Here is a 27,873-nt window from a genome sequence, read left to right on the forward strand (position 1 = left end):
TAGTCTTGACACATATGGAGAAATGATTAGATCTACGTTCATTTAAACCGACACATTTTAAAACATTTGCCATTGTTCCTTATTTTCATAACAAGAGCAAAAACCGTCAGGCTTACTGTCAATACTGAAAATATCAGAAAGAACAATTTATGCAGAAAGAATACGTATGATTAGGTTTTCCCGTCAGATAGGCAGTGCCTTATTTCATATTATGTATAATACACTGACTAAAGGTTAGGGTAATTATTACCATGGTTACAAAATATATACATTTAAGCACAGGTGTTTGAAGCTCAATCAATAAAAAAGTATACACAGATTAGATCTCTTGAGTATATTAAGGTGAGTTGGATATGATAATGTATATATTTATTCAAAGAGCTTCAATTTTTAAGCGCCTGTGATTTAAGATTCTTTTCGTTTAAATTGCTTGAGTCCGGTATAGGCCTATAGGCCTACCTGAGTCTGTAATTTATACAGGCGCTCCAGGTTTGCATTGAGAGTCACACTATGTTTTTTTTTATTGCCTTATGACAGATCGTCAAGACAAGGGTAATCTCACAAGAAGTGAAAGGCGGCAGATTTATTCTGTGTATAATTTAGTGGTGTTCAATCTAGCACCTGATTTAGTGCTATTTAACCTGTAATGAATGTCGTTAAAAGGAAATTTGATTGAAAAATAAGAGTTTTGAAACGCTTCAAAGGAAAATGTTAAACGGATGCAATACTTTCCTGTAGATCAAAAAGACTTTGGTAGAAAGTTTTTTGCTTGCAGTGTCGTAAACGTCAACAAAAATTTGTCACAAATCGTGAGGACCAAGCGCCATACTTTTGGATATTGCGGTGGTAAAGCAACATTATTTTCACCCGTTTAATAAAAGTGACTTGAATTTGAAGAAATACGCTTTGTGACAGTATGCGTTATATATAAACAGTAAGTTTTTGCAAAGTAATTGACAATGTTACTGAACTGGGATAACAGTAAAATCTAAATTTGCATGTCCACATTTGGGGTCAGTGAACTTTTGTGTTACACTAATGTTCCACTGCTGATAGTCATACTATGACAGAGTGCAAGAAAAATGTATTATAACATGTGAAACTACACATTCCAAGAAAAACTTGAGCCAGTGATATGCATCAGTAGTATAGTAAAATACCACAGACTATCGTAACCCGGACCTTGTGATCTGTAGCCTAGGTGGACATTCTAACCACGTCGCTAAAGGGTTAACCCAACAGCAAGGCTGTTGGAAATGGCCTCGTACCTACAACCACTACACTTCTCTCCTCTCAACCATTGAAGGACCAGGCATCAACTTAGTCCAACTAATTGTACACGGGTCACGATATTGTGATAATTTTGCACAGGTCAGTATCTCTCCTCCTGGACCACGTACAACATAGGAAGGACCTTTTCTGTGGTGAACCTTCTGCAATGATTCTACGTGGCGATTTTTAAATCGCATTTTAACTACTAAAAAACAAACATTAGTGAAAGTTTAAGATACCTGGAAAGAATATCAATTTTTTCCTTCCATTCAGTTGATGTTTATGTGAATAAACGGCAAAACATAAGTTTGTCACTGTTTTAAACGACGCACCATAAATCCTACACACATTTTACATGGGTCTGCTTCATGTCATGTGATCGATAACGACCAACCGCACTGTCAGCTGTAGTACCAAAGAGCTATAAAAATAAATAGATCGGCAACCTGGGAACTGAATAAGATCTAGTTTTACCGGTGTATGAAACAGACAGCAGAAGGATAAAAATTTGTGTTGTGAAAAACTTTCTATCAGATCGTATGTTTATAATGATAATGGTGTTTTTTAATGTTATTAGTATTTTCTACACGGGGAAGGAATGAATTTATGATTGGAGGTCTGAGAAATCAACAGTTGTCATCTGAAAATTGGACCTGATTCGGTTTATTACCTGCCGGCCGTATCGCCAGTGTAATACCGTATTAATAATACTTTAATAATCGTCTGTTGATTTGATCACGAGTGAACAGTCAGCAAACGTTTCAATAAGATATCACGGTGACATGAGCTTACGCAAGATTATCTCCAGTTGCCATTCTGTGTATTTTATACTTCTTAGGCTGTACTGAGTGTAATGGTGGACATGTAAATACAGTAAGGTAGCCAAATGAAACATAATAGTGTTAAAGCTTTATTTATGTGTTTTACTGTTATGTTTAATCCATAAAATGATTCAGTTTTATAAATCTATTTTCACCACAGGAAAGGTTTTTACTGGTTTTGACGTAAAGAGAGTGATTCTGCCCTATCATGAAAATATCTCAGAATCAGTTCTGACCTCAAATTATTTGGACTAGCATCAACTGAACCCGAGTCCTCCCATCAGTTTCTAGCCCGGGCATCAACAAAACCTCCTAATATGAAATAAGGCAAAGCCTCAAAGCGAGCTCAAAGAAATCAGATTTAAATTTAGAAAGTATACTACGAAAAAAATGTTCACAACTCAAAAGAAAGTGAAAGCGTCACCGGTCGTCTTCTTAGCTTCTGGCGAAACGTTTAAAATCCATCAGCAAGTGTGAAAGTATATTAGCCTGAGGCATCAACTGAACCTACTGTCAGTTTCTAGCCTCATAAAAATGCATGAATCTGTCAAACATCCTCGTCGCATTGTAGTAAAATACCTCAGTCTATACCTTGGATTGAACCCCAGAACTTATGATCTGTAGGCGGACACTCTAACCACATCGCTAAAGGGTTAACCCAACAGCAAGGCTGTTGGAAATGGTCTTATATACCTACAACATACTTACAATCACTACAGTAGAAACTATCACTTTAAATAAAGGCACTAAAGAAATGAACCTGGAAGAGAACATCTAGGTCCTAAGAGGAGATTGAATGAACACAAGACGTCCTGGCCCATAGGCAGACACTAAATCAAGGCAGTAGACAACTTTAGGGGACAGGTACCCATACCCTCACTAAATTCACTTAGGGGAATTTTTCGACATTTTAAGACGAAAAGGGGAAGTTTAAGCCATGTATATGTAACTACCTTTCACTCTTATTAGTACTGTTTTCAGTCATTTCTAACTGATGTGACTATATTGCAACAGTAATTTTCCTTTGAGGCACTATATAATATTAAAAGAAAGAGTTAATATCTATTTGTGTCAAACAACCTATCATCAGCTGACAGGGGAATTTTCTTCTAAGAAAGGGGGAAAAAACATATTATTTTAGGAGGGGAATGGTACCCATATTCGGCCCCAAAAATGGCCTAACGAGTGCCCTGTAAATACATGGCTGAAGGGTTAACCAAACAGGACAGCTGTCTTAAATGGCTTAATAACATGAATTGCTGCCTAAATGGTAGTCCAACTAATTTGACGCAATCCTAGGAAATATTGAGTTATTATTCTTATGGGCAATATCCCCACTTGCGTCAAACACTTGAAAGACCAAAATGATGGAGGAAATTTCCGATGAAATTGTTATCGCTGCCAATTTGGGTTTAAATGCTGATTTTGTTGCCATTATGAGATAAATTCAAATAAAACTTACAAGTATCAAAAGGGGATTCAATTCCTCATTTATATTGTTGGATTTATGTAAAAAGTAGCAAATAATTTCCAAAATTACTAATTTTCTGGTGATTTTAACCTATGTATGTACTGTACACGATGAACATTTAGCGTGTCAACACGGCAGTATGCACAAGCAAACTGTGTACTGTGGTTTATCCTCCATTATTTTGGTCTTTCGAAGTTTTGACGGTTAGATTGCCGGACACAAATATTAAACAATAAGACTGTCAAATTATTTTGACTATCTAAATGGGAGCAAAACCAATCATATACTTTCCTCATAAGATGTTCTTTCCAATAATTTGATGTGTGATTGCTCTTGAAATGTATGAAGAAAGGAAAATCTTTCAGACTTAGATGCACATAATATTTTTTGTAGCAGCAGAAGAATAATGCAAAATGTTGTGTTCATGAGTAAAGATAACTCTGTCTTTATAATGGTTTTAACAACAATATTACATATTTCTCCTGTATATTCTCATGTGTAACATAATGACATCAGGGCAGTAAATGGGATGTCTTTTGATTTCAGCCTGCAATTTTGTTAGCTCGACTATATGAAGTATGGAGAGTTGTCCTACTTGTGTTAGCGTCTTTCCGCGTCCGCACCTTGGTTAGTTTTGATGCACTCTCTCTTTATCTCTGTAATTACTTGGATTTGTTTCAAGCTTAAAATAGTTATTCCTCATCATCACCCACATCATATGGCACAAGTGCCATAACTCTGGCACTGGTATTTCATGAATTATCCCCCTTTTTACTTAGAATTTCAGGTTAAAGTTATGATGCACTTTCACTCTATCTCGGTTATTACTAAATGGATTTCATTCAAACTTATAATTAGTTGTTCTACATCATCAACCACATCAATAGAATGATTACAGGTCTTCTCTTTACTACGAAGCAGTTTCAGTACTGGTAGTGACATCGCAAACAACAGCAACAAAATGGTAACAACCACAACAATATATAAGATTTTATTTTGACATATACACTATATACATTGTATATACATTAACTATAGATGGAAACCCCATCAGGTTTTCTGTATAAATTTACTATCATTACTCTTCCGTAACATTTAGTTTTCAGAACTTAGACAAGCCTTTTGGAATGACCCTTCTTGCACACTGCTAGGGTCAAAATCATCTGACATCATTAAAGTAAATTTGAAGGAGAAAATACTAAGGTCACTACAGTAACCAAGGATCTAACCACAAACCTCTTGATTCAGACACAAACTACTTCACTGTATGGTTAACCAAACAGTAAGACTGTTAGATATGGTATCTTTATATTCCTTTCTGTAAAGCAAAACAGTTGACAAGGTTATGTTACAACATATTACTGACAAACTGATGATATTAATTCCCACCCAGAAGAAATTTTGTAAATGAATACTGCAGATAACTGCAATGAAACCAATGCACAGTCTGTGTCTTAGCAACACAAGGGCATCTGCATGTACAGACTGGATTCCCCAGGCCATTTCTCTTCGTCAATACAAGGAGAGGAGTGGAATTTTTACCCCCTGAAATGGCCTATAAATCAACTGTCGAAACTGTTAATAGTAGGTAAATTGTTTTTGAAAGTTTTTTTTCTCCTTATAAAGGAGATGTTTAGAAGAAAAAAATTAAGATACTATACATACAAAATTAATGAACCCTATTAAAAGGTCACTGAGAGTTGGGGAAGGGAACTGCACAAAGTCTACTACTTTTTCTCATAAGAAATGATATAGCTTACCACAGATTATGGCACTGCTGATAAAACTACTGGAGTTGTTTGAAAAAGAAAAAGTATTTATTGTTTTAGAAAACCATAGTCACTTTATAGCCATAACCAGAAGCACCACTTCTGTCTAAAGTCTGCCCACTTGGTTGACTTCTCCCTAAAATCAAAGCCAAGCTATCGTCTTGTAAGACAGAAACATGAAAAGTTGCTAGATGTGACATTTGAAGTTTGGATTTATATGTAATATTGGAAATGTTTTTTTTATTTTTCTGTTTATTTATTTACAGGTAAGAACTTTATATACAGGATACACTCATAGCAGCACAGTGGCGGAAGTGTGGATAAAGCAGATGTCCTTCAATTGGTCTGCTGCTGTATCCGACGATGGGAACCAGCTCAGTGGTCATACAGGGAACCAGAGTGGGGGAAAACGAACAAAGACATCACATTACAATGATATACTTCAGAGTTTGCCGGTGACTTCAGGCCAGTCAGTGTCAAACTGGGACATAGATGGTGGACTTGCTGCTGATTTTGATGGTTCCCTTTCTGGACTCGGTACTGAGCTGGGATCAACCACATATAACATGAGGTTTGTGGTAGGCTTTTGAGATTGGGTGTTGTGGAACTTAATAAGTTTCAAACTATGAGCTAAGGAGTTTCTGGTCCATTTATTTCATGTGGTATTGGAAAGATTCATTGTTAAATAACATGGTTTTCCCAAAAGACATGTTGCACAATGACTGGGTTAGTTCATTTGAGAGTGCAGAAGACTTTATGACAAAAAAGTCATTACCTGAATTAATATGTCCCAGCAGATGTTGGGGGGAAATGTATTGATTTGTCTATCTATTGTCAGTCTGTCAGTCTGTCACAAAAGTTTGTCTGGACCACTTCTCTTAAACTACTGATTGGATTTCATCCAGAGTTTGTGGGGATGCTCGGTATCATTTTGATGAAGTTATTGCTCCTTAAAATTAATCCAGTTTTGTGCCGAAATGGACAAATACAATATTTCCTGCATATCTGTTTTAACATAAGTTTAAGTAGTAATTTGTAATACCAGTATATTGTTTATGAAACATTTTTGCTATAGTAAATCATCATTAAGAAAAGTTTGGAAAATGGTTTTTATGCCCCCGAAGGGAGGCATATAGTTTTTGAACCGTCTGTCGGTCTGTCGGTCTGTCAGTCTGTCGGTCTGTCCGCAATTTTCGTGTCCGGTCCATATCTTTGTCATCGATGGATGGATTTTCAAATAACTTGGCATGAATGTGTACCACAGTAAGACGACGTGCAGTGCGCAAGACCCAGGTCCGTAGCTCAAAGGTCAAGGTCACACTTAGACATTAAAGGATAGTGCATTGATGGGTGTGTCTGGTCCATATCTTTGTCATCGATGGATGGATTTTCATATAACTTGGCATGAATGTGTACCACAGTAAGATGACGTGCAGTGCGCAAGACCCAGGTCCGTAGCTCAAAGGTCAAGGTCACACTTAGACGTTAAAGGATAGTGCATTGATGGGCGTGTCCTGTCCATATCGTTGTCATCGATGGATGGATTTTCAAATAACTTGGCATAAATGTGTACCACGGTAAGATGATGTGTCATGCGCAAGACCCAGGTTCGTAGCTCAAAGGTCAAGGTCACACTTAGATGTTAAAGGATAGTGCATTGATGGGCGTGTCCGGTCCATATCTTTGTCATCGATGGATGGATTTTCAAATAACTTGGCCTGAATGTGTACCACAGTAAGACGACGTGTCACACGCAAGACCCAGGTCCGTAGCTCAAAGGTCAAGGTCACACTTAGACGTTAAAGATCATTTTTCATGATAGTGCATTGATGGGCATGTCCGGTCCATATCTTTGTCATTCATGCATGGATTTTAAAATAACTATGCATGAATGTGTGACACAGTAAGACGATGTGTCGCGTGCAAGACCCAGCTCCGTAGGTCAAAGGTCCTAAACTCTAACATCGGCCATAACTATTCATTCAAAGTGCCATCGGGGGCATGTGTCATCCTACGGAGACAGCTCTTGTTGTCTTTGGAAATTGTGTTGCTATACTTGACTGAGGAAGATTATATATCGCTGCATTTCTGTAATGAAACATTAATTTTGTTCTAAACCATGTCTTGATGATATGGCTAGATATTGCATATCAATTCACACTCCTGTTAAAATGAAGTGGTATTGGGAGACACATGCTTTTGCTAAAAGAGTCTCTAGTAATAATATTGATCAATGTATAACATGACACAATTCTTTCTTTCCAGTGAGGCCCTTCTTGCACTGCCAGTATTTAAACAAGAGAATTTAGATAATGGGTAAGTCTATATTTTGACTGTAGAAAGAAAGGATACCAGTAATGGGTAGTGGTTGGAGATCACATAAGTACAAACAAGTGAGCCTTGGTGTTCGTTTTTTTGTTGGGTTAAACGTCACACCGATACAATTATAGGTCATACAGTGACTTTCCAGCTTTGAGGAGGAAGACCCATAGTGCCCCTCTGTGCATTATTCCATCACAAGCGGGCACCTGGGTAGAACCACCGACCTTTTGTAAGCCAGCTGGATGGCTTCCTCACACGAAGAATTCAATGCCCAAAGTGAGACTGTACCCACATCGATGAGAGGCAAGTGATTTAAAGTCGGCGACCTTAACCACTCAGCCATGGAGGCTCCTTGGTGTTCAAGCCATCATGGTAGGTTGAGCCATCAAAGCTCAAGCAGTGTTTCACAGTACGTCATTCTAAGTTGTAATGACATCTTTTATGCCATATTGTCGGGAATTGAACCAGTTTCCAGTTATCCCAGTCATGAAGAAAAATGATATGATTTATATTGTGACAAAGGGAGACAATAATGTGTGTCTTGTATAGAGGCTGTAGCACTGGATAGATTCATGTTTGTAAAAACTGGACCTGTACACACAACATCATTTTTAGTCTGAAGATTACGACTTAAAAAGCATAGAAAAGTTTTACTGATGAAGTCACCCACTTAAAGCTGTTTGCAGCTACAGATTTTAAACTTCTGCAAAGTTTCATTACAATATATATTAATTTAACAATGACAGAGCAAAAGAAAATTTTGCATTTGAAATCTAAGTTTAAATTTTAGACATATTTTCGTTAATATGGTCTCTTGATATATTTTCATTAACAGTTTAGGTTAAGTCCGAAACTTAGATTTACACTTTGAAATGCAGAAACTATGTTTTTGCCCAATATTTGTAAATCTTGTTAAAATTTTAATGAAACTTGCTATAGATTATAGTACATACCACATCAAAAAGCTATGCATAGATTCATTACAAAAAATGTTATGGCAATTTGAATTTTTCTACATTTAAATTCCAGAGTAATTAAGACTTAGAACTTTGTTGAATAATGGCGAAAGGCTTGTTGTAAGGAATATAATGTATTACGGTAGGTATTTCCTCTTAAAAGCTGTTGATTTGTGAGGCTATGCTTTACTATATGTAGAATTATATGATCTGAACACATGCTTGCACATTAACAGTCAGTGAAAGGCTTCATAGCATATTTTATTGCATATTGTTTATTTTCTGTTTAGGTTCCAGTATATATTGGGTGCAGCAACTTCACCAGCAGTCAAAGTGAATGAAGAAACTCTTACATATTTGAATCAGGGTAAGGCAACTTGATTATAGAACTTGAAGGTTGTGGTTTAGTCATTTGGTAAAAATAGACTAAAATAAAAAGAAAATATTGTTATGAAAGTGGCTTTTGTAAAAATTAACCGATTCTTAATATTTTGAATGGCCCTGGTATCAAAGACATTAGACGTGCATTAGATTTTAAGTCTGATTAACTGGTGACTGTAGCAATAGTGATGGATTTCATGGATAAGTCAATCCGTGAAATTCAATCCTAAGATAAGAATATCTTTCACTCATGAGCACCATGTCTTACATTTTCATTTGTGGCTATGCCTCGCCTTAAAATGTTACATCTAGTGTTCGCTTGTGAAAGATACTTTAATTTTACACTGAAACAAACAGATATTCTCTATTTCTTTTTCATCTAAATGTATCCTGGTTGGAGTGATTAATCTGACACAAAGATAAACTTGGCACTAAATAGATAAATCATATTTTTACTTTTGGTATGAATATGAAAATCTAACAGACCAAATTTGTATAGTATGTAAGTTTTGATGTCATTGTTAGTAGCCTGTTCAAAAGGGTTTGTGTCACTAGCTGAAATTTTCCCTAATTAAATGAAGAATATAAAAATTTAAGAAACAAAAAACAGTACTTTGGAATCATTTAATACTGTGGGCACAAAATTTCCTGGCTTTGGCGAAAACGGATATTTCATAGGAATATGAATTGTGGATTTCTACTTTGGGAACATGATATAATGTCCATTTGGTTTTAATTTTTGTGGATTAACTCAACCACGAAATACACAAAAATCAGTCTCCGATAAATATTTTTAGCTCATCTGATTTTTTGAAAAAAAATGATGAGTTATTGTCATCACTTGAGCGGTTGTCGGCGTCGGCGTCGGCGTCTGCGTCGGCGTTGCCTGGTTAAGTTTTATGTTTAGGTCAGCTTTTCTCCTAAACTATCAAAGCTATTGCTTTGAAACTTGGAATACTTGTTCACCATCATAAGCTGACCCTGTATAGCAAGAAACATAACTCCATCTTGCTTTTTGCAAGATTTATGGCCCCTTATGTACTTAGAAAATATCAGATTTCTTGGTTAAGTTTTATGTTTAGGTCAACTTTTCTCCTAAACTATCAAAGCTATTGCTTTGAATCTTGGAATACTTGTTCATCATCATAAGCAGACCCTGTACATCAAGAAACATAACTCCATCTTGCTTTTTGCAAGATTTATTGCCCCTTTTGGACTTAGAAAATCAGTTTTCTTGGTTAAGTTTATGTTTAAGTCAGCTTTTATCCTAAACTATCAAAGCTATTGCTTTAAAACTTGCAACACTTGTTCACCATCATAAGTTGACCCTGTATAGCAAGAAACATAACTCTGTCCTGCTTTTTGCAAGATTTATGGCCCCTTTTGGACTTAGAAAATCAGTTTTCTTGGTTAAGTTTTATGTTTAGGTCAGCTTTTATCCTAAACTATCAAAGCTATTGCTTTAAAACTTGCAACACTTGTTCACCATCATAAGTTGACCCTGTATAGCAAGAAACATAACTCTGTCCTGCTTTTTGCAAGATTTATGGCCCCTTTTGGACTTAGAAAATAACAGATTTCTTGGTTAAGTTTTATGTTTAGGTCAAGTTTTTCTCTTAAACTATCAAAGCTATTGCTTTGAAACTTGCAACACTTGTTCACCATCATAAGCTGACCCTGTACAGCAAGCAACATAACTCCATCCTGCTTTTTGCAATAATTATTGCCCCTTTTGGACTTAGAAAATCATTTTCTTGGTTGAGTATTATGTTTAAGTCAACTTTTCTCATAAACTATCAAAGCTATTGCTTTAAAACTTGCAACAGTTTTTCACCATCATAAGTGGACACTGTACATCAAGAAACATAACTCTATCCTGCTTTTTGCAAGAATGATGGCCCTTTTTAGACTGAGAAAATCATGGGTAGGACAATATTTCTATTACACAAAAAAATCAGATGAGCGTCAGCACCCGCAAGGCGGTGCTCTTGTTTTATTTTATGGTATACTGTGAAATCATTAATATTCATGGGGGACATATATTTGTAGATTTTTGGTTGAATCAATCTACAAAATAAAATCAAAGCAAGTAAAATTCTCATACTTTTATCTTAACAGGCGGAACTCCACAAAGTCATATCCCAAGGATATAGCATTTTTTTATACCCGTGAAAATAAATAGTACTGCATTGACTATTTTTCTGTTGAACATGGACTCAAAAAAGCCATGCTAGTGGTAATTTGACCGTATCAGTCCATAGTTTATATATGTGGAATTTTAAATCATTTTGTAAATGGTATTTCCAAATACAGTTAGTAAATTCCTCATTTATCACTCCAACCAGTAAAGCTTTTATACATTGCCAGTGTTACAACATGATTATATTTACAGGTCAGTCATACGAGATAAAATTAAAGAAGCTAGGTGATCTATCAGACTATGAAGGTCAATTTCTAAGGGTGAGCTATTTTCATGTTGTTTTTTATGCCCCCACACATTTATGTGGGGGGCATATAGCGTTGCTGCTGTTCGTATGTACATCCTTCCATCCGTCTGTCCCGAAACCTTGTGTGTCCAACTCCTACCACAATAATAGCCTGAGTTGCTTCAAACTTTCACAGATGAACAAGTTTGATGTGCAGATTACCATAAAGGAAGGAATTTTTTTTCTGTGAACTATTTTTATTGCAGTTAGGCCCTTTGATACTTTTTGCTTTATGGAATATAGAGAAAAATCTTGTGTGTCCAACTTCTCCCACACTGTTCGCCTGATTTCCTTCAAACTTTCACAGAAGAACAAGCTTGATGTGCAGATGACCATGAAGTTGAAATTTTTCTGTGAATAATTTTACTGCAGTTATGGCCCTTTGATAGTTTTTGCTATGTAGAGGATGGTGCATTATGTGGGGGCATCCGTGTCCAATGGACACAATTTCTAGTTTGAAATAATTTGAATTAATGCTAGAAAGAAATGATTTTGCCATAAGTCTGATAAAGACTGGAGATAAATGTGGTTTTATCGCCTCATGTTTCCATGGATTAGGAAATGTTAAAAAAACGCAGGCTGCCTATCATGTTAAAAGCATGAATATGAAGTCTAAAATTTAAGAGCTTAATTGTTAATACTGTCTGTTTATGAAACTAGGGGTAATGAGTGTGATCCTGCACTCCTTCAGCTAAAATAATATTTTGATTAGATCCTATGTATGGGAACTTTACACACGTCTTGTTAAAAAACATAGAGGCTTCCAGCATTAGAACGTCCTTTGTATTTTGCACTATACTCAAACAAATAAAATAGTCTTTTGGGAGTCACCTATATAAGTAATCTGTATGACTATAAATTAATCTAAATACAACAACTCTAGTTTAGTCTAGTCCGTCTAGTCAATGTTAGACTTTTTTGGTTTTTATTAGTTCGTCTGATTTTTGAAAAAAATCTGCGAGGTATTGTTGTCACTTGATTGTCGGTCCACTATTTCTCAAAAACCATAAGAGCTTCAGCTTTGAAGCTTGGCACACTTGTTTGTCATCATTAGGTGACTTAGTAGGCCAAGAACCATAACTCTGATGTACATTTTGTCAGAATTACAGAATTATGGCCCTTTTTGTACTTAAAAAATTTGAGTTTCTTGGTTAAAATTTTTGTTTAGGTCCACCTTTTCTCAAAAACTATATGAGCTACAGCTTTGAAACTTTGCACACTTGTTTACCGTCATTAGATGACTATGTAGGCCAAGAACCATAACTCTAACCAGCATTTTGTAACAATTAGGGCCCTTTTGTACTTAGAAATCCTGAACTATAACTCTTTTCTTACATACCAACCAGCACTTGCAGACGAGCAATTGCACCTGTAGGCGGTGCTCTTGTTTTGTCTGACTAATGATAAATAAGTTGAATTGATGATAATGGATCAGAATTAAGATTAATAAATAGAAAAAGAAAAATGTAACCAAAGCCAATAGTTAAAGAAACTTTGATAGTAAACTTGCAGTGTTTTAGGTCAAAGAGTACTAAAACAATTAATACCTGTCTTTGGATACGGTTATGTTAACATAATTACAGTTTTCATATATGTGATTTTCAGAGCACTGTACGAGTATGTTTCCATGAGAGAAGATTGCAGTATATGGAAAAAGAACAACTGGATTCATGGGTGTCAACAAGACCTGGAGAGAGGATTTTAGATATTGGTACAGCAAGTTCACATTTGTCTTAATAAATATTTTACCAAAAACTGAAAACCATAATGTTAAGTAAGATTGGTGGATGCTGTTGGCTGGATGGGCAGACATCAGAATCATCTTGCCTTTCAGATATTTTGCCTATAACAGCGTTAATCAAGGCAAGGAACAAAAATGGTCTGTGAGGGGAGGGGGAATGGTGGAAGTTATTATGGTCACAGACTTTCGTTCACTTTATCCCATACTATTGCGGTTTTGAATCTTAGCAGGTGTCAAATTCTTTCATTTGTGGCACTATTGACTTTAATAGTTGCTTCAAGGCAGTTTCTTTATAGAGGCTGACTGGCTGTCCTCAAATCCACTGATATTTGTTGGGTACTACGGTATTATTTGTTGTGGTTGTGTCAGTCCATGAAATGAAATCTCAACAAAAATGTTCATTATTTTAAAATCAGCAAATTTATGCCAATCTGAGTAATTGATTTCGCAGTAGAAACCTTGTGCCTTTTTATGAATATGTATATAGAATGACCAGATTTTTTTGATTTTGCTGGTTTTGTCTCCCCAGATATTCCATTGTCATATGGTCTTGTGGATGTTGTTGTTGACCCAAACAGACTGAATTCCATAGATTTTATCTGGGACCCTACAAAAGAGACGGGAATTTATGTAAAGGTGAATTGCATCAGCACTGAATTCACTGCCAAGAAACATGGTGGAGAGAAGGGTGTGCCATTTCGGCTGCAGATTGAAAGCCGGGACTCAGATAATGAGTCATCAAAGTTGGTGCATTGTGCCTCCTGTCAGATAAAAGTGTTCAAGGTAAGGGAGAGACTTTTAGAATTGATAAAATTTTGGCATGATACTGCTGCAGAGAAAGTAATTTTTTCTCAGTAAAATATAATTTTCTTTTAACCAAGTAATCTGCTCCTTTTATACAGTTGAAACTAGTGTAACTTGAGGATGGTTAAAAGACTCACATGTATTAAAGTTTTAGATAAAGGTTCTGTGAAAATTTATATGGGTTTGCTTTGGACTTAAAATTGTGGATTTTTAGCTCACCTGAGCACAAAGTGCTCAAGGTGAGCTTTAGTGATCGCCCTGTATCCGTCGTCCGTTGGGGGCGGCGTCGGCATCGTCGTCGTCAACAATTTGACTGTTAACACTTTAGAGGTCACAATTTTGGCCCAATCTTAATGAAACTTGGACGTGAATGTTACCCTCAATAAAATCTTGGTCGAGTTCGATATTGGGTCATCTAGGGTCAAAAACTAGGTCATCAGGTCAAATCAAAGGAAAAGCTTGTTAACACTCTAAAGGTCACAATTTTGGCCCAATCTAAATGAAACTTGGTCAGAATGTTACCCTCAATAAAATCTTGGACGATTTCGATATTGGGTCATCTGGGATCAAAAACTAGGCCACCAGGTCAAATCAAAGGAAAAGCTTGTTAACACTCTAGAGGTCACAATTTGGGCCCAATCTTAATAAAACTTGGTCAGAGTGTTACCCTCAATAAAGTCTTGGACGAGTTTGATATTGGGTCATCCGGGGTCAAAAACTAGGTCACCAGGTCAAATCAAAGGAAAAGCTTGTTAACACTGTAGAGGCCACATTTATGACTGTATCTTAATGAAACTTGGTCAGAATGTTAATCTTGATGATCTCAAGGTCCAGTTTGAATATGGGTCATGTAGTATCAAAAACTAGGTCACCATGTCAAATCAAAGGAAAAGCTAGTTTACACTGTAGAGGCCACATTTATGACCATATCTTAATGAAACTTGGTCAGAACATTAAGCTTGATGATCTATAGGGCAAGATCAAATCTGGGTCAGGTGGGGTCAAAAACTAGGTCACTAGGTCAATTCAAAGGAAAAGTTTGTTAACACTGTAGAGGCGACATTTATGATTGTATCTTCATGAAACTTAGTCAGAATGTTAATCTTGATGATCTTTAGGTCAAGTTCGAATCAGGGTCATGTGGAGTCAAAAACTAGGTCACAGGGTCAAATCAAAGGAAAAGCTATTTAACACTTTAGAGGCCACATTTATGACCATATCTTAATGAAACTTGGTCAGAATGTTAATCTTGATGATCTTTAGGTCAATAGGTCAGGTGAGCGATACTGGGCCTTCATGGCCCTCTTGTTGATAAAAAGTCTTATACTATCAAACTACAGACCTTTACTGTAAAACCAGCTTATAAAGCCCAGAAGGTAATCTTTGCAAGACAAGTCTGTCTGGATACTGAGTTTAAACTAAGATATGGCACAAGTACTTGTTTGTTTTTGTAGTGGCATCATGTCATAGAAATAAACCATGACAAAGAAACGTGCCATCTATTTTACTTTTTAAGTTTGCAAATTTACAAATTCCAGGGTCCAAAAAAGTAGCCATATTGATAGAAACCACAAAATAAAATTACTGACTAAATTATTTCATTGCAAAGGTAAAAAATTTGACTTCAAACTTTGCATGTGTTAAATTATAAAGAAACACAAAAGAGTAAAGAGACTTTCATGAAAAGAGTAAAATCAGTAGATTAGTACAAGTTCTTACATTGCTTGTAGTTAGTATGTTAACAGTTTTGTTTTATTCAGTGTATTTGTATTTTCAGCCAAAAGGAGCTGACAGGAAACATAAAACAGATCGTGAGAAAATGGAAAAAAGAACAGGATCAGAAAAGGTTTGTTATTGTCCTGTTTAAAGGAGAATGCTGTCACATACAACATAATATCAAACTTTTTAAAACAGACTACAACCACTACATGATAAGTCATTACTATTTTTGCTGGTGTCATGCAGATTAGCACATTAGATAGAGAACAGGTTTATGAATCATAAGATTGCAAATTCTATCCATTGTAGTGTATGTTCTTTGCAATGTTTAGATGGGAGACAGCATATTTGAAGTCATATATCCACCACTTAAATGCTGGTGTTTTCTTATGCCTGCCATTAGGTTAAACACTTGAAATAAACAAACAAACTGAAGTTTAAATTTTAAATGTATGATATTTTATACACTTTATGAATTACTTGCCTGTCAATAGTCAAAACTATTGCCTGAGTTCTGAAGGACCTAGGGCCAGTAGTTTTGACTATTGGCTGGCAAGCTATATAATAATATTATTATTTTATAACATGGCAGTCAGAAATCAATGTTTACAGTAATAGCTGTAAATCTTTGACTTATTATCCCAGTTAACATGTGTTGAATATAAGACCAGTCAAACAGCTCAAACTTTGGACTTTGGGTTTATGTAAGGAGTCATGTAATAATACAGACTTTTATTTCTTTATACAAATTTTTACTGCATTACTATCTATATTGTAACTTTGTATTAGAGAAACATTAACTTAAAGGGGAAAACTAAAACAAGACAGTATAACACTGATTTACAAACAGAAGTGCGAATTATATTCATGCAGAAATTTGACATTACAGCTTTAACTTAAAAATATAATTATGATTTTATTTGCAGGAGAAGTACCAGCCTTCATATGAGTGCACTGTTCTGACAGATGTAAGTAATAAAAGATCTTATATTTTGGTCACCAGGTTAAGAAACCTGAGTTTGGAGACAAGTCTTGAAATGAGCCCTTGTTGCCAGTCAATTTCAGTCCAGGCTTTTATAGCTTTGGACCCTGGTACTTGCCAGTTAGCTTATAAAATGTTGAGGTGTTTGAGTTGCAATTTTAAATCATCTGAATTTTTGGGGAAAAAATGATGAGTTATTGTCATCACTTGATAGGCGTCAACGTTGCCTGGTTAAGTTTTATGTTTAGGTCAGCTTTTCTCCTAAACTATTAAAGCTATTGCTTTAAAACTTGCAACACTTGTTCACCATCAATAGCTGACTTTGTACAGCAAGAAACATAACTCCATCCTGCTTTTTCCAAGAATTATGGCCCCTTTTGGATTTAGAAAATATCAGATTTCTTGGTTAAGTTTTATGTTTAGGTCAGCTTTTCTCCTAAACTATAAAAGCTATTGCTTTAAGAATTGGAGCAGTTATTCACAATTAAAAGCTGACTCTGAACAGCAAGAAACATAACTCCATCTTGATTTTTGCAAGAATTATGGCCCCTTTTGGACTTAGAAAATATCAGATTTCTTGATTAAGTTTTATGATTAGGTCAGCTTTTCTCCTAAACTATAAAAGCTATTGCTTTAAGAATTGGAGCAGTTATTCACAATTAAAAGTTGACTCTGCACAGCAAGTACCACAACTCTACATTGCTTTTTGCAAGAATTATGGCCCCTTTTGGACTTAAAAAATCATAGGTAGGACAATATTTCTATTATACAGAGACAAAAAAGTCAGATAAGCGTCTGCACCCGCAAGGTGGTGCTCTTGTTTTTATTAGCTCACCAGCTTAGCTCACTAGGATGAGCGCATACCTACAGGTCAAGAGGATGTGAGTTTGATCCCTGGGTAAGCTGTGAGTTCTCCATGACAAGTTGACCGAAGGCATTTTGTCTTTGATCATTAGTCATCCACCTCTGATTCATGTGGAGAAGTTGACAGTTACTTGCAGAGAACAAGTCAGTAATGGCACAGGATCCAGAAATATTAGTTTGGTTAACTGCCTGCCATTATGTAACTGAAATACTGTTGAAAAGGGGGCCTCTGTGGCCTAGTGGTTAAGGTCGCTGACTTCAAATCACTTGCCCCTCACTGATGTTGGTTCGAGCCTCACTTGGGGCGTTGAGTTCTTCATGAGGGAATCCATCCAGCTGGCTTACGGAAGGTCGATGGTTCTACTTAGGTACCTGCTCGTGATGAAATAATGCACGAAGGGGCACCTGGTGTCGTCCTCCACCATCAAAATTGAAAGTCGCCATATGACCTATGATTGTGACGGTGCAACGTTAAACCCAACAAAAACAAAAAACAAACTGTTGAAAAATGGTCCTAAACCCAAAACAAAAAACAAACAGATTGATTATCCTGATAGCGTATTTATCAGCCTAAACCACTTTACCATGTTGTTTTGAGAGCAGTTAGCATCAACAAATTAAATGTGTAGTAACGGTACTATACATTAAATATGAAATAGTACAGATTTAATAATGTACAGCTAAGAAAGTATAGATGTTTCCTGAAAGTTTTTAACAATGGACTGTTACTGCGTAACATTGAATTATGAATGTAAACCAGCATACACAATTAAATTATTTATTTGGTGAAGTGAAATACATTCCATGGGTATTGTTTACCTTTAACCCTTAGCCTGTTGGCTGCAAGTGATTCTGCCTTTGCGACCAGTGCAGACCAAGATCAGCCTGCACATCCGTGCTGTCTGATCATGGTCTGCACTGTTCGCCCTTCAGTCAGTATTGTTTTTGGTAATCATCCCTGTTAACAGTAAATGGTACTGTCCAAATTGAAAGATGGACATGTTCATTATAAAAATTTAGCAGAGTAAGGGTTAAAGTAAATATGTAAAGGTAAAATATTTTAGTGAAAAATTGGCATTGGGTATCTTTAAATTACATAGTTTAAAAGTTTGAAGAGTACTAAATGTATATCACAAGGAGTTGCACATTCATTTTCCTTCTTAGTAATATTTTCAAAATGAAAAACTGCCATTAACCAACAGTAAAAGTGACTTTGCATGGAAGTCAGATACAGCATAATTGTGCTGCAAAGTAGAAATCTAAGTTTAAAAGCACAAATGAACTTGCATACCCTTAAGGCTTAAATAATGGTAAGTATAAAATGTTGTTCTTGTTGTTTGTATCTGTATGTTTTGCTTTTAGTTTAGCTGCCTTTTTATACACATTAAGGTACCAGTTACTGATAACTATATGTTTCGTAGATGAATCGTATTTTTATATTTTTCCAGATCCCCATAGACCAGGTCATACAAGCAAACAGAAATGGGTTGAACAGTACAGGGTCGTTTGGAAGTCTTGCTCAGGCATTCAAAGAACAAAGGTAAATTTGCAGTTATATTTGAATGTGTAAATTTCAGTTTTACATGTAAGCAAATCAACATACCAGTTTGATGACCCACTATCCAGACCAGACCCAGGCTCAGGTTTATTACATCATTTTATTGTTAATAAGGCCCAAGGTTATGAAGTTCTACATCTGATTTGTTGCTTATAAAAAATTCTAAGTAGACTGGTCTTTAAACCTTATCCTGCTAAATTTCTATAATGAACTTGTCTATCGTTCAATTTGGACAGTACCATTAACTGTTAAAAGGGGTGCTTATCAATAAGATACTAACTGAATGGCGAACAGTGCAGACCATGATCAGACTGCATGGATGTGCAGGCTGATCTTGGTCCATCATCTGTCAACATTTTCTTCAAACAACATCTCCTCTGAAACTGTGAGTCGAAAATATTGATTGTCCTTGAATGGTTCTCTTACAAAGGTTTTCAAATGTTCTTCTTAGTTGCACATAGGAGCTGCCTGAGCTGAAATATGACCTTGCTATCCAGATTGCTGGTCAGATTTTAAAATAACTTCATAGAAATGTTTGTTGAGTGAAACTACAAAGATTTTCAAATTTTTCCCTTAATGTACATAGTGGAAGCTTTAAAGACATTCTTGTGAGAAACTGCAGGCCCAGTTTTAGAATAGTTTCACACAAATGATCTGTGAGTGACGCTCTAACAAGATTGTTCAGATTAGCATCCGGAAGACATGGTTACTTTTCCCTATGTAGTGGAAACTTTAAATATCTTCGTGTCAGAAACAGCTGGCCTGATTTTATGATAATTTCTCACAAATGAATAGTATTTATGTGTATTTATTAGTCTTTTGATGAGCTTTTTGCCTTAAGAAAACTTGAAAGTGAAATGTTTCTCCGTTAGTTCAACACCAACCCAAGTATATAAGAAGCAACAGGGGATGGACCAATGGAGATTTCACAGTACTTCAAATGGGTGAGTTATAAAACTGATTTTTTTTTAGGTTTTTTCAGAGTGGAATCACTGTAACACTCAGTCATGAAAATTAGTTTTTCATTTTGTAAATTTTTAATTATATACACTTTCATCAGTTATAATTCTTTCACCTTTTACTAGTAATATAAATGAAATTTGGTAAGAATTTTTAGGTTAGGTTTTGGGTAACTACAGTGCTTGTATTTGCACTGCAGAAATACTTGTCGTTATATTTATTACATGTTGTTGAAATACATACATTATTTGTTACATTTCTTTATATTGATCACAGATCTCCTCCAAAGTTCAGTGAAACAAGTCCAAGCAACATTTCCAGCAACAAGAAAACAAATATGTGAGTAAAAAAAATCACCTTATTTTAAGGCAGTAGATTCATAATTATACTAGGCAGTTTCCATACACTTACTGTAAAACCATTAATATTCGTGGGGGACTAATTTCTGTGGATTTCGTGGTTGAGTCAATCCACGAAATTTAATCCCAACAAACAAGTAAAATTGCCATTTATTTTATGTTCAAAAGTTGAAATCCACGAATTTATATCGCCACGAAATTGCCGTTTTGACCAAAACCACGAAATTTCATGCTCACAAAATTAATTTTACAGTATATATTGACATTAACCTGACTGGCATTCTTCAGTCATAAATGTAGCTGGAAGCATGTATCAAGGGATGAATGCAAAAAGAGGTCTGGGTGCATTATAAATAAAGAAGCTCTCAGACTTCTTTCCCATTCACCCCTTGATCTGCTTTTTGTAAAAGCTGGATAATGCTGAAATAGTATATGTAAGTAGTACATAATTGTTGATTGTTATTATATGTCCACTACTGTACAGTCCTGTTGTATCAAGCGTTTCTGTTTAGGCAAAACCAATATTTGCCATGAAATGGAATTTAGAAATGAAATTCACCAAATTGCCTCAAAACTGATCATTTTACCAAAACAAGATTATTTTGATTATACACAAAGTGGGAATGATTTCCTGCAGTACAGAGATACTGCTTAGTTTAATGCTAGGACAAAATTAGTTCCCAGTGCTTGTTGTTGGATATCATTGGCATATATACATTGGTGTTATGGCAGTACCCCAGGAACACGAGGTTGAAGGTTGAATTCCCACTAGGATTGTTCTGATATGACTGGTTTGTGATTCACTAGCTGGTTGAAGAAAATGTACAGATTGCATTCCTACCTGATATCTGACATTAACCTTTAGCCAGCTGGCGGCAAGTGTTTTTGCCTTTGCAACCAGTGCAGACCAAGATCAGCCTGCACTGTAAATAAGTCTTGGATCTGTTTCATGAAAAAATACCTAAATGGGGAAAATGCCATTTTCAAGGGCAGATATTTCTTTCAGTACTGGTGACATATGACTTTTATTGCATATCTTTGTTTCTTAGATGATTGTCCTTCAATATTCAAAGTTTGAAGAAATTCTGTTATTGGGAAAAATTTCGCCCATCTCCTATACAGAGACTCTAGCGTACGCCTTTAAAGATTTTTGTGTGCTATTTGTTTTTATGTGTTGTATGAGTTATATTTTTTGCGTAACTTTAATTATCATAAAAAATTCTAAATTTTAGTTGTCCACCAGTAACTCCTACATCACAGATAGAGCCTATGTCTCCATATACCTTGATGGAAAGTCCTTCACCCATAGATGCTGTAAGTACTTGTCATTTTAATCATCAAATTACAGTATCATCTGTATTATATGATATTTTATTGGTGTTGGAAAACTAGTTTTGATGGATTTTGTGTGCATTATTTCATGAAGTTAAATGACTTTTCTCCATCTCCTTTACATGTTGATATGTTAGTACGGCTTAAGCAAGCCAAAACATGGTAAATGCTAAACATTTCTGCCATTATATATGTATATTTTTTTGTGTGAATTTTGTGGTTTTGGCCAAAATAACCATTTCATAGAAACATTCAGTCATGAATTTATAGTTTGGGATTTATTCCAGGTGTAGACAAAACTGCAAAATTGTGAATTTCACCTTTGTATTTTAAATGATGGTCTAACATCATTAAGAAAACTAGAAAAAGGTTTTCCATAAAAGTTTCTAATCTGTGTTATATTGTTTTAAACTCTTAAATATGGGCATTTGACTTTTAATGTCAAAGAGGTCTCCATGGCAGAGTTGTGAAGGTCCGCTGACTTCAGATCACTTGTCCATCACTGATTTGGGTTCGAGCCTCATTAGTGGTGTTGAATTCTTATGTAATGAAGCCATCCAGCTGGCTTATGGAAGGTCGGTGGTTCTACCCAGGTGCCCGTCAGTGATGAAATTATGCACAGATTGGTACTAGGGTTCTTCCTCCACCATCAAGGCTGGAAAGTTGCCATATGACCTTTAATTGTATTGCTACGAAGTAAAACCCAACAAAAAAATAATCTGTTCATTCTCAATTTTAGCCGCATAACCTTACAGCCGAGGCAGGTGCTACAGAAGTAAAGTCCTGGCTTCAATTCAACAGATTCTCACAATATGTTAATGTTTTTCAAAATTTCTCAGGTAAGACCAGTCATTAAATACAAGTAATGAAAAATACTAAGGACAAGTTGGAAACTGTGCTGAGTTTCATGGGCATTGGCATTTAAAGCACACTTGTGGAAGATTAGCCAGTGTTCGAAGTTTTATATTAACCTTTACCCTGCTAAATTTCTAAAATGGAGTGGTCCATCATTCAATTTGGGCAGTACCACTTGAAAATTTACTGACTGAACAGCGAACAGTGCAGACCACGATTAGCCTGCACAGATGTGCAGGCTGATCTTGGTCTGCACTGGTTGCAAAGGCAGAATCACTTGCCGCCAGCAGGCTAAAGGTTAACAAGGTTAACATTGCAAAACTGAAAATTCAAATGTAGATCTTATACATTATATTCATATATCAATATTTTCAGAGGTATGAAGATTATAACTTTGTGCATAACTGCTAAATTTCATTTCGGAATTTTTACGGGGTCTATACTCTTACATAGCATAATGCTATACATACTGTGCCTGAAAGGGCGGATGGACCCTTAAAAAACTTAAACACTGACTGATTGGAATTTTTACCTGATTTTTCTCAGCTTATCAGATGTATTGATATAAAAAGCCATTGTAATTATGCATTGACTTTATTGTGTAATTAATGTCATGGTCATGGTCATTTGTTTGTTCATTTCCAGTTTGAAATTTCATATAATTTTTTAAACACAAAATGATTTTAAAAATGTACACAACTCTTGGAATAGACTCTGCAGTGGAAGCAGATATCTGCCTGTATATTTCATAGGCCTGATGACAGGTTGTTTCATTAACTAGGAGTTTACATTTGAGTTCCCTCTTTCAAACATAAAGAAATAAAATGCAGTAAAGTAAATAAGGCTGAGCTTATCAGATACTTTTACTGGTGTGATTTTAGGTGCAGATTTATTAAGACTTACTCGGGATGATTTAATACAGATATGTGGTCTTGCTGATGGTATTCGATTGAACAATGCTTTACAGTCGAGGTAAGTGTCTTGAAGAGGCACATCGCATGATTAACATCGGAAAATTTTACACTAATACTAGGATGATTGTAAATAAATAATGCCTGAATTGCTGTGTTGCCCTATTTCATGGGAGACATATTGTTTTTGCCTTTGCAGTCCGTCGGTCTGTCTGTCCATCTACAGTTACCTAGTCAACATTCCTTTTTAGAAAAAAACATCTGCCTGCCCTGCCCTGCGTTTATTATCGTTAGTAAATAGGTTAAGAACCATAACTTTCCCTTGCATTTTGTCAGAATTATCATGGACCTTTTTAACTTAAAATATCAGTATTTCTTGCTTGTTTTTTGTTAAAGTTCACTTTTCTTGAATACTTACTATAGCTTTGAAACTTCATACATTTTTGTCGAGCCTGCTTGTGGTGAGCTCGATATAGTCATCACTTCTGGTGGGTCGGTGTATGTGCGTCAGTGTGTGCGTCCGTCCGATTTTGTTCGGACCATAACTTTGACATGCATGGACCATTTATATTTGGCATGGATGTTTACCTCAATTGGAAGGAGTGTCATGCGCAAATCCTATGTTCCTATCTCAAAGGTAAAAAGGTCACAGTTGGAGATCAAAGGTCAAATTTAAGTTTGTCCGGAGCATTTCTTCTTCATGCATGGTGGGATTTTGATGTAACTTGGCATGAATGTTCACTATTATGAGATGGAGTGTCAAGCGCAAGAACCAGGTCTAAGGTCAATGTCACCCTTAGACAGCTGGTAGGCTCGACATTCTGCCCATGGGCATACTTGGTTTTGCCATCAGTTCATATGAGTAAGAAGGTCAAGAACCATAACTCATCTGGCATATTGTCCAGCACTTGCATACAAGTGATGGCACCTGCTTGTTAAACAAATTGTGGCCCTTTGATTATTATACATAAAGTTGGTGTAGAGGTTCTTGTCTCTGCTTCTTCTCAAAAGTACAAGTTCCTTGATAGTGTCTTCATATCTAGTTCCTACACACATATGCCCCCTCCCCATCCCATTCCCCAGCCCCACTAATTTTTAGCTCAACTATATGAAGTATGGAGAGCTGTCCTACTCGACCCGGCGTTGGCCTTCTGCGTCCGCACTTCGGTTAAAGTTTTGATGCACATTCACTTTATCTCTGTAATTACTTGATTTGTTTCAAACTTAAAATAGTTATTCCTCATCATCACCCACATCATATGGCACAAGGGCCATAACTCTCACGCCAATATTTCATGAATTATCCCCCCTTTTTACTTAGAATTTCTGGTTATTACTAAATGGATTTGATTCAAACTTAAAATAGTTATTCGACATCATCACCCACATCATATGACACAAGGGTCATAACTCTTGCACCAATATTTCATGAATTATCCCCCCTTTTTACTTAGAATTTCCGGTTCAAGTTTTGATGCACTTTCACTATATCTCAGTTATTACTAAATAGGCTTAAAATAGTTGTTCCACCTTATCACCCACATCATATGACACAAGGTCCATAACTCTGGTACCAATATTTCTTGAAATATGCCCCCCTTTTACTTAGACTTTCAGGTTAATTTTGATGCATTTTCACTATATCTCAGTTATTACTAAATGGATTTGATTCAAACTTGAAGTTGTTATTCCACATCATCACCAATATTTCACAAATTATCCCCCTTTTTGCTTAGAATTATACTTATTTAATGTTCTTTATCTCTCTTATTATGCCCCCCTTTGAAAAAGGAGGGGTATATTGTTTTGCAGATGTCGGTCGGTCGGTCTGTCGGTCGGTCGGTCGGAATGTAGACCTATCCGTTTCCGGATGATAACTCAAGAACGCTTAGGCCTAGGATCATGAAAGTTTATAGGGAGGTTGGTCATCACCAGCAGATGACCCCTATTGATTTTGAGGTCTGTATGTCAAAGGTCAAGGTCACAGTGACCCTGAATAGTAAAACGGTTTCCGGATGATAACTCAAGAACATTTGGGCCTAGGATCATGAAAGTTGATAGGGAGGTCGGTAATGACCAGCAGATGACCCCTATTGATTTTGAGGTCAGTATGTTAAAGGTCAAGGTCACAGTGACCCAGAACAGTAAAACAGTTTCCGGATGGTAACTCAAGAACGCTAAGGCTTAGGGTCACGAAAGTTGATAGGGAGGTTGGTCATGACCAGCAGGTGACCCCTATTGATTTTGAGGTCAGTATGTCAAAGGTCAATGTCACAGTGACCAGGAACAGTAAAATGGTTTCCAGGCAGTAACTCAAGAACGCTTGGGCCTAGTGTCAGGAAAATTGATAGTTAGGGTGGCCATGACCAGCAGATGACCCTTATTGATTTTGAGGTCATTAGGTCAAAGGTCAAGGTCACATTGGCCAGGGACAGTTAAATGGTTTCTGATCTTCTTGTCCAAAACCATAGGGCCTAGGGCTTTGATATTTGGTATGTAGCAAAATCTAGTGGTCCTCTACCAAGATTGTTCAGATTATTTCCCTGGGGTCAAATATGGCCCCACCCCTAGGGTCACATGGTTTATATAGACTTACATAGGAAAAAACTTTGAAAAACCTCTTGTCCAAAACCACAGGGCCTAGGGCTTTGATATTTTGTATATGACATCATCTAGTGATCCTCTACTAAGATTATTCAAATTATTCCCCTAGGATCAAATATGGCTCCGCCCTGGGGGTCACATGGTTTACATATACTTATATAGGGAAAAACTTTGAAAATCTTCTTGTCCAAATCACAAAGTCTATGGCTTTGGTATTTTGTAATGTAGCATCATTTAGTGGTTCTTTGCCAAGTTTGTTCAAGTTATCCCTCTTGGGTCAAATATGGCCCTGCCTCAGAGGTCAAATGGTTCATATAGACTTATATAGGGAAAAACTTCATGTCCATAACTTACATCATTCAAATTTGGACCACATGTATAGTTTTGAGTGGCAAGATGAACCTTGACAAGAGTTGACCTTGATCTTGACCTAGTGACCTACTTTCACATTTCTGTACCTACAGCCTTCAAATTTGGACAACATGCATAGGTTTGTGTACTGAAAAAAACTTTGACCTTATTATTGACCTAGTGACCTACTTTCACAGTTTTGAAGGTACAGGCTTCAAATTTGGACCACATGCATAGTTTTTTTGTTCCAAAACAAAATTTGACCTTGATTTTGACCTAGTGACCTACTTTCACATTTCTCAAGCTACAGCCTTCAAATTTGAACCACAAGCGTAGTTTTGTGTACTGAAATGAACTTTGATCTTGAGATTGACCTAGTGATCACTTTCACATTTCTGAAGGTACAGGCTTCAAATTTGGACCACATGCATAGTTTTGTGTTCCGAAATAAAATTTAACCTTGATTTTGACCTAGTGACCTACTTTCACATTTCTCAAGCTACAGCCTTCAAATTTGAACCACGTGCATGCATAGTTTTGTGTACCGAAATGAACTTTGATCCTGAGATTGACCTAGTGACCTACTTTCACATTTTTGAAGGTACAGGCTTCAAATTTGGACTGCGTACATATTTTTGTGTTCTGAATTGAAATTTTACATTGATTTTTATCTATTACCTACTTTCACATTTCTCAAGCTACAGCCTCCAGATTTGAAGCACATGCATAGTTCTGTCTACCAAAATTAACTTTACCTTGAAATTGATCTAGTGACCTGCTTTCACATTTCTCAAGCCACCACTTTCAAATTTGGACCACATACACATTGTTTTGTACCTAAATGAAATTTGACCTTGATTTTGACCTTGAGCTAGTCTTGAAATTTGGAACATTCAAAAATGGCTCAGTGGATGGCGCCAAGATCAGTCTGTAATCTCTTGTTAGGTTAATAGGTTAAAGGTCAAGGTCAGATTAAACCAGAATGGTAGAACTTTTGTTTACAGTGAGCATATAATTTCTTTTCCTTGTGCAATTACTAAATGCATCAAGGGGGGCATTTCGTGTTTGACGAGCTCTTGTTACTTAATACTTTTGACACAGGCTCAAGCTATTGTCCAATATCTTCATTCTTATTGGAGTTATTAAACGCTCTAGTGACAGCTCCAGCTTCATCAGATGTGCCCAGTTTCACTATCTGGCATCGAAATAGTCGAGCACGTGGTCTCCTGTGACAGTTTTTTTTTTTCAGTTTCTTGTGTTGCTTAGTACAATGTCTCTTAATCAAGGAGTATATAACTTTGGAATCTCACATTTTTAATCCACTGCCACAAGTGGTGGGGAGTTAAGGAATCGTC

At 36.2% G+C, this 27,873-nt stretch overlaps 1 protein-coding gene across 3 annotated transcripts in view; it reads left to right on the forward strand.

Annotated features, from left to right (window-relative positions):
- The first annotated feature begins 713 nt into the window (after positions 1-713).
- LOC123561629 (transcription factor CP2-like) overlaps positions 714-27,873 on the forward strand; it is a 35,423-nt gene continuing 8,263 nt past the window's right edge. The window contains exons 1-15 of one of the 3 annotated variants that reach the window (XM_045354129.2): positions 714-846; positions 5,600-5,904; positions 7,599-7,649; positions 8,902-8,978; positions 11,385-11,452; positions 13,084-13,189; positions 13,749-14,002; positions 15,801-15,869; positions 16,669-16,710; positions 19,037-19,128; positions 20,019-20,090; positions 20,383-20,445; positions 21,698-21,779; positions 22,537-22,636; positions 23,534-23,624. In XM_045354129.2, the coding sequence (XP_045210064.1) occupies positions 5,663-5,904; positions 7,599-7,649; positions 8,902-8,978; positions 11,385-11,452; positions 13,084-13,189; positions 13,749-14,002; positions 15,801-15,869; positions 16,669-16,710; positions 19,037-19,128; positions 20,019-20,090; positions 20,383-20,445; positions 21,698-21,779; positions 22,537-22,636; positions 23,534-23,624 (1,409 nt within the window). In that variant the 5' untranslated portion in view covers positions 714-846; positions 5,600-5,662. The other 2 variants (XM_045354128.2, XM_045354130.2) reach the window with 2 other exon arrangements.

Source organism: Mercenaria mercenaria, chromosome 10, assembly GCF_021730395.1.
Source record: "Mercenaria mercenaria strain notata chromosome 10, MADL_Memer_1, whole genome shotgun sequence".
In the NCBI taxonomy this organism is placed as follows: Eukaryota; Metazoa; Mollusca; class Bivalvia; order Venerida; family Veneridae; genus Mercenaria; species Mercenaria mercenaria.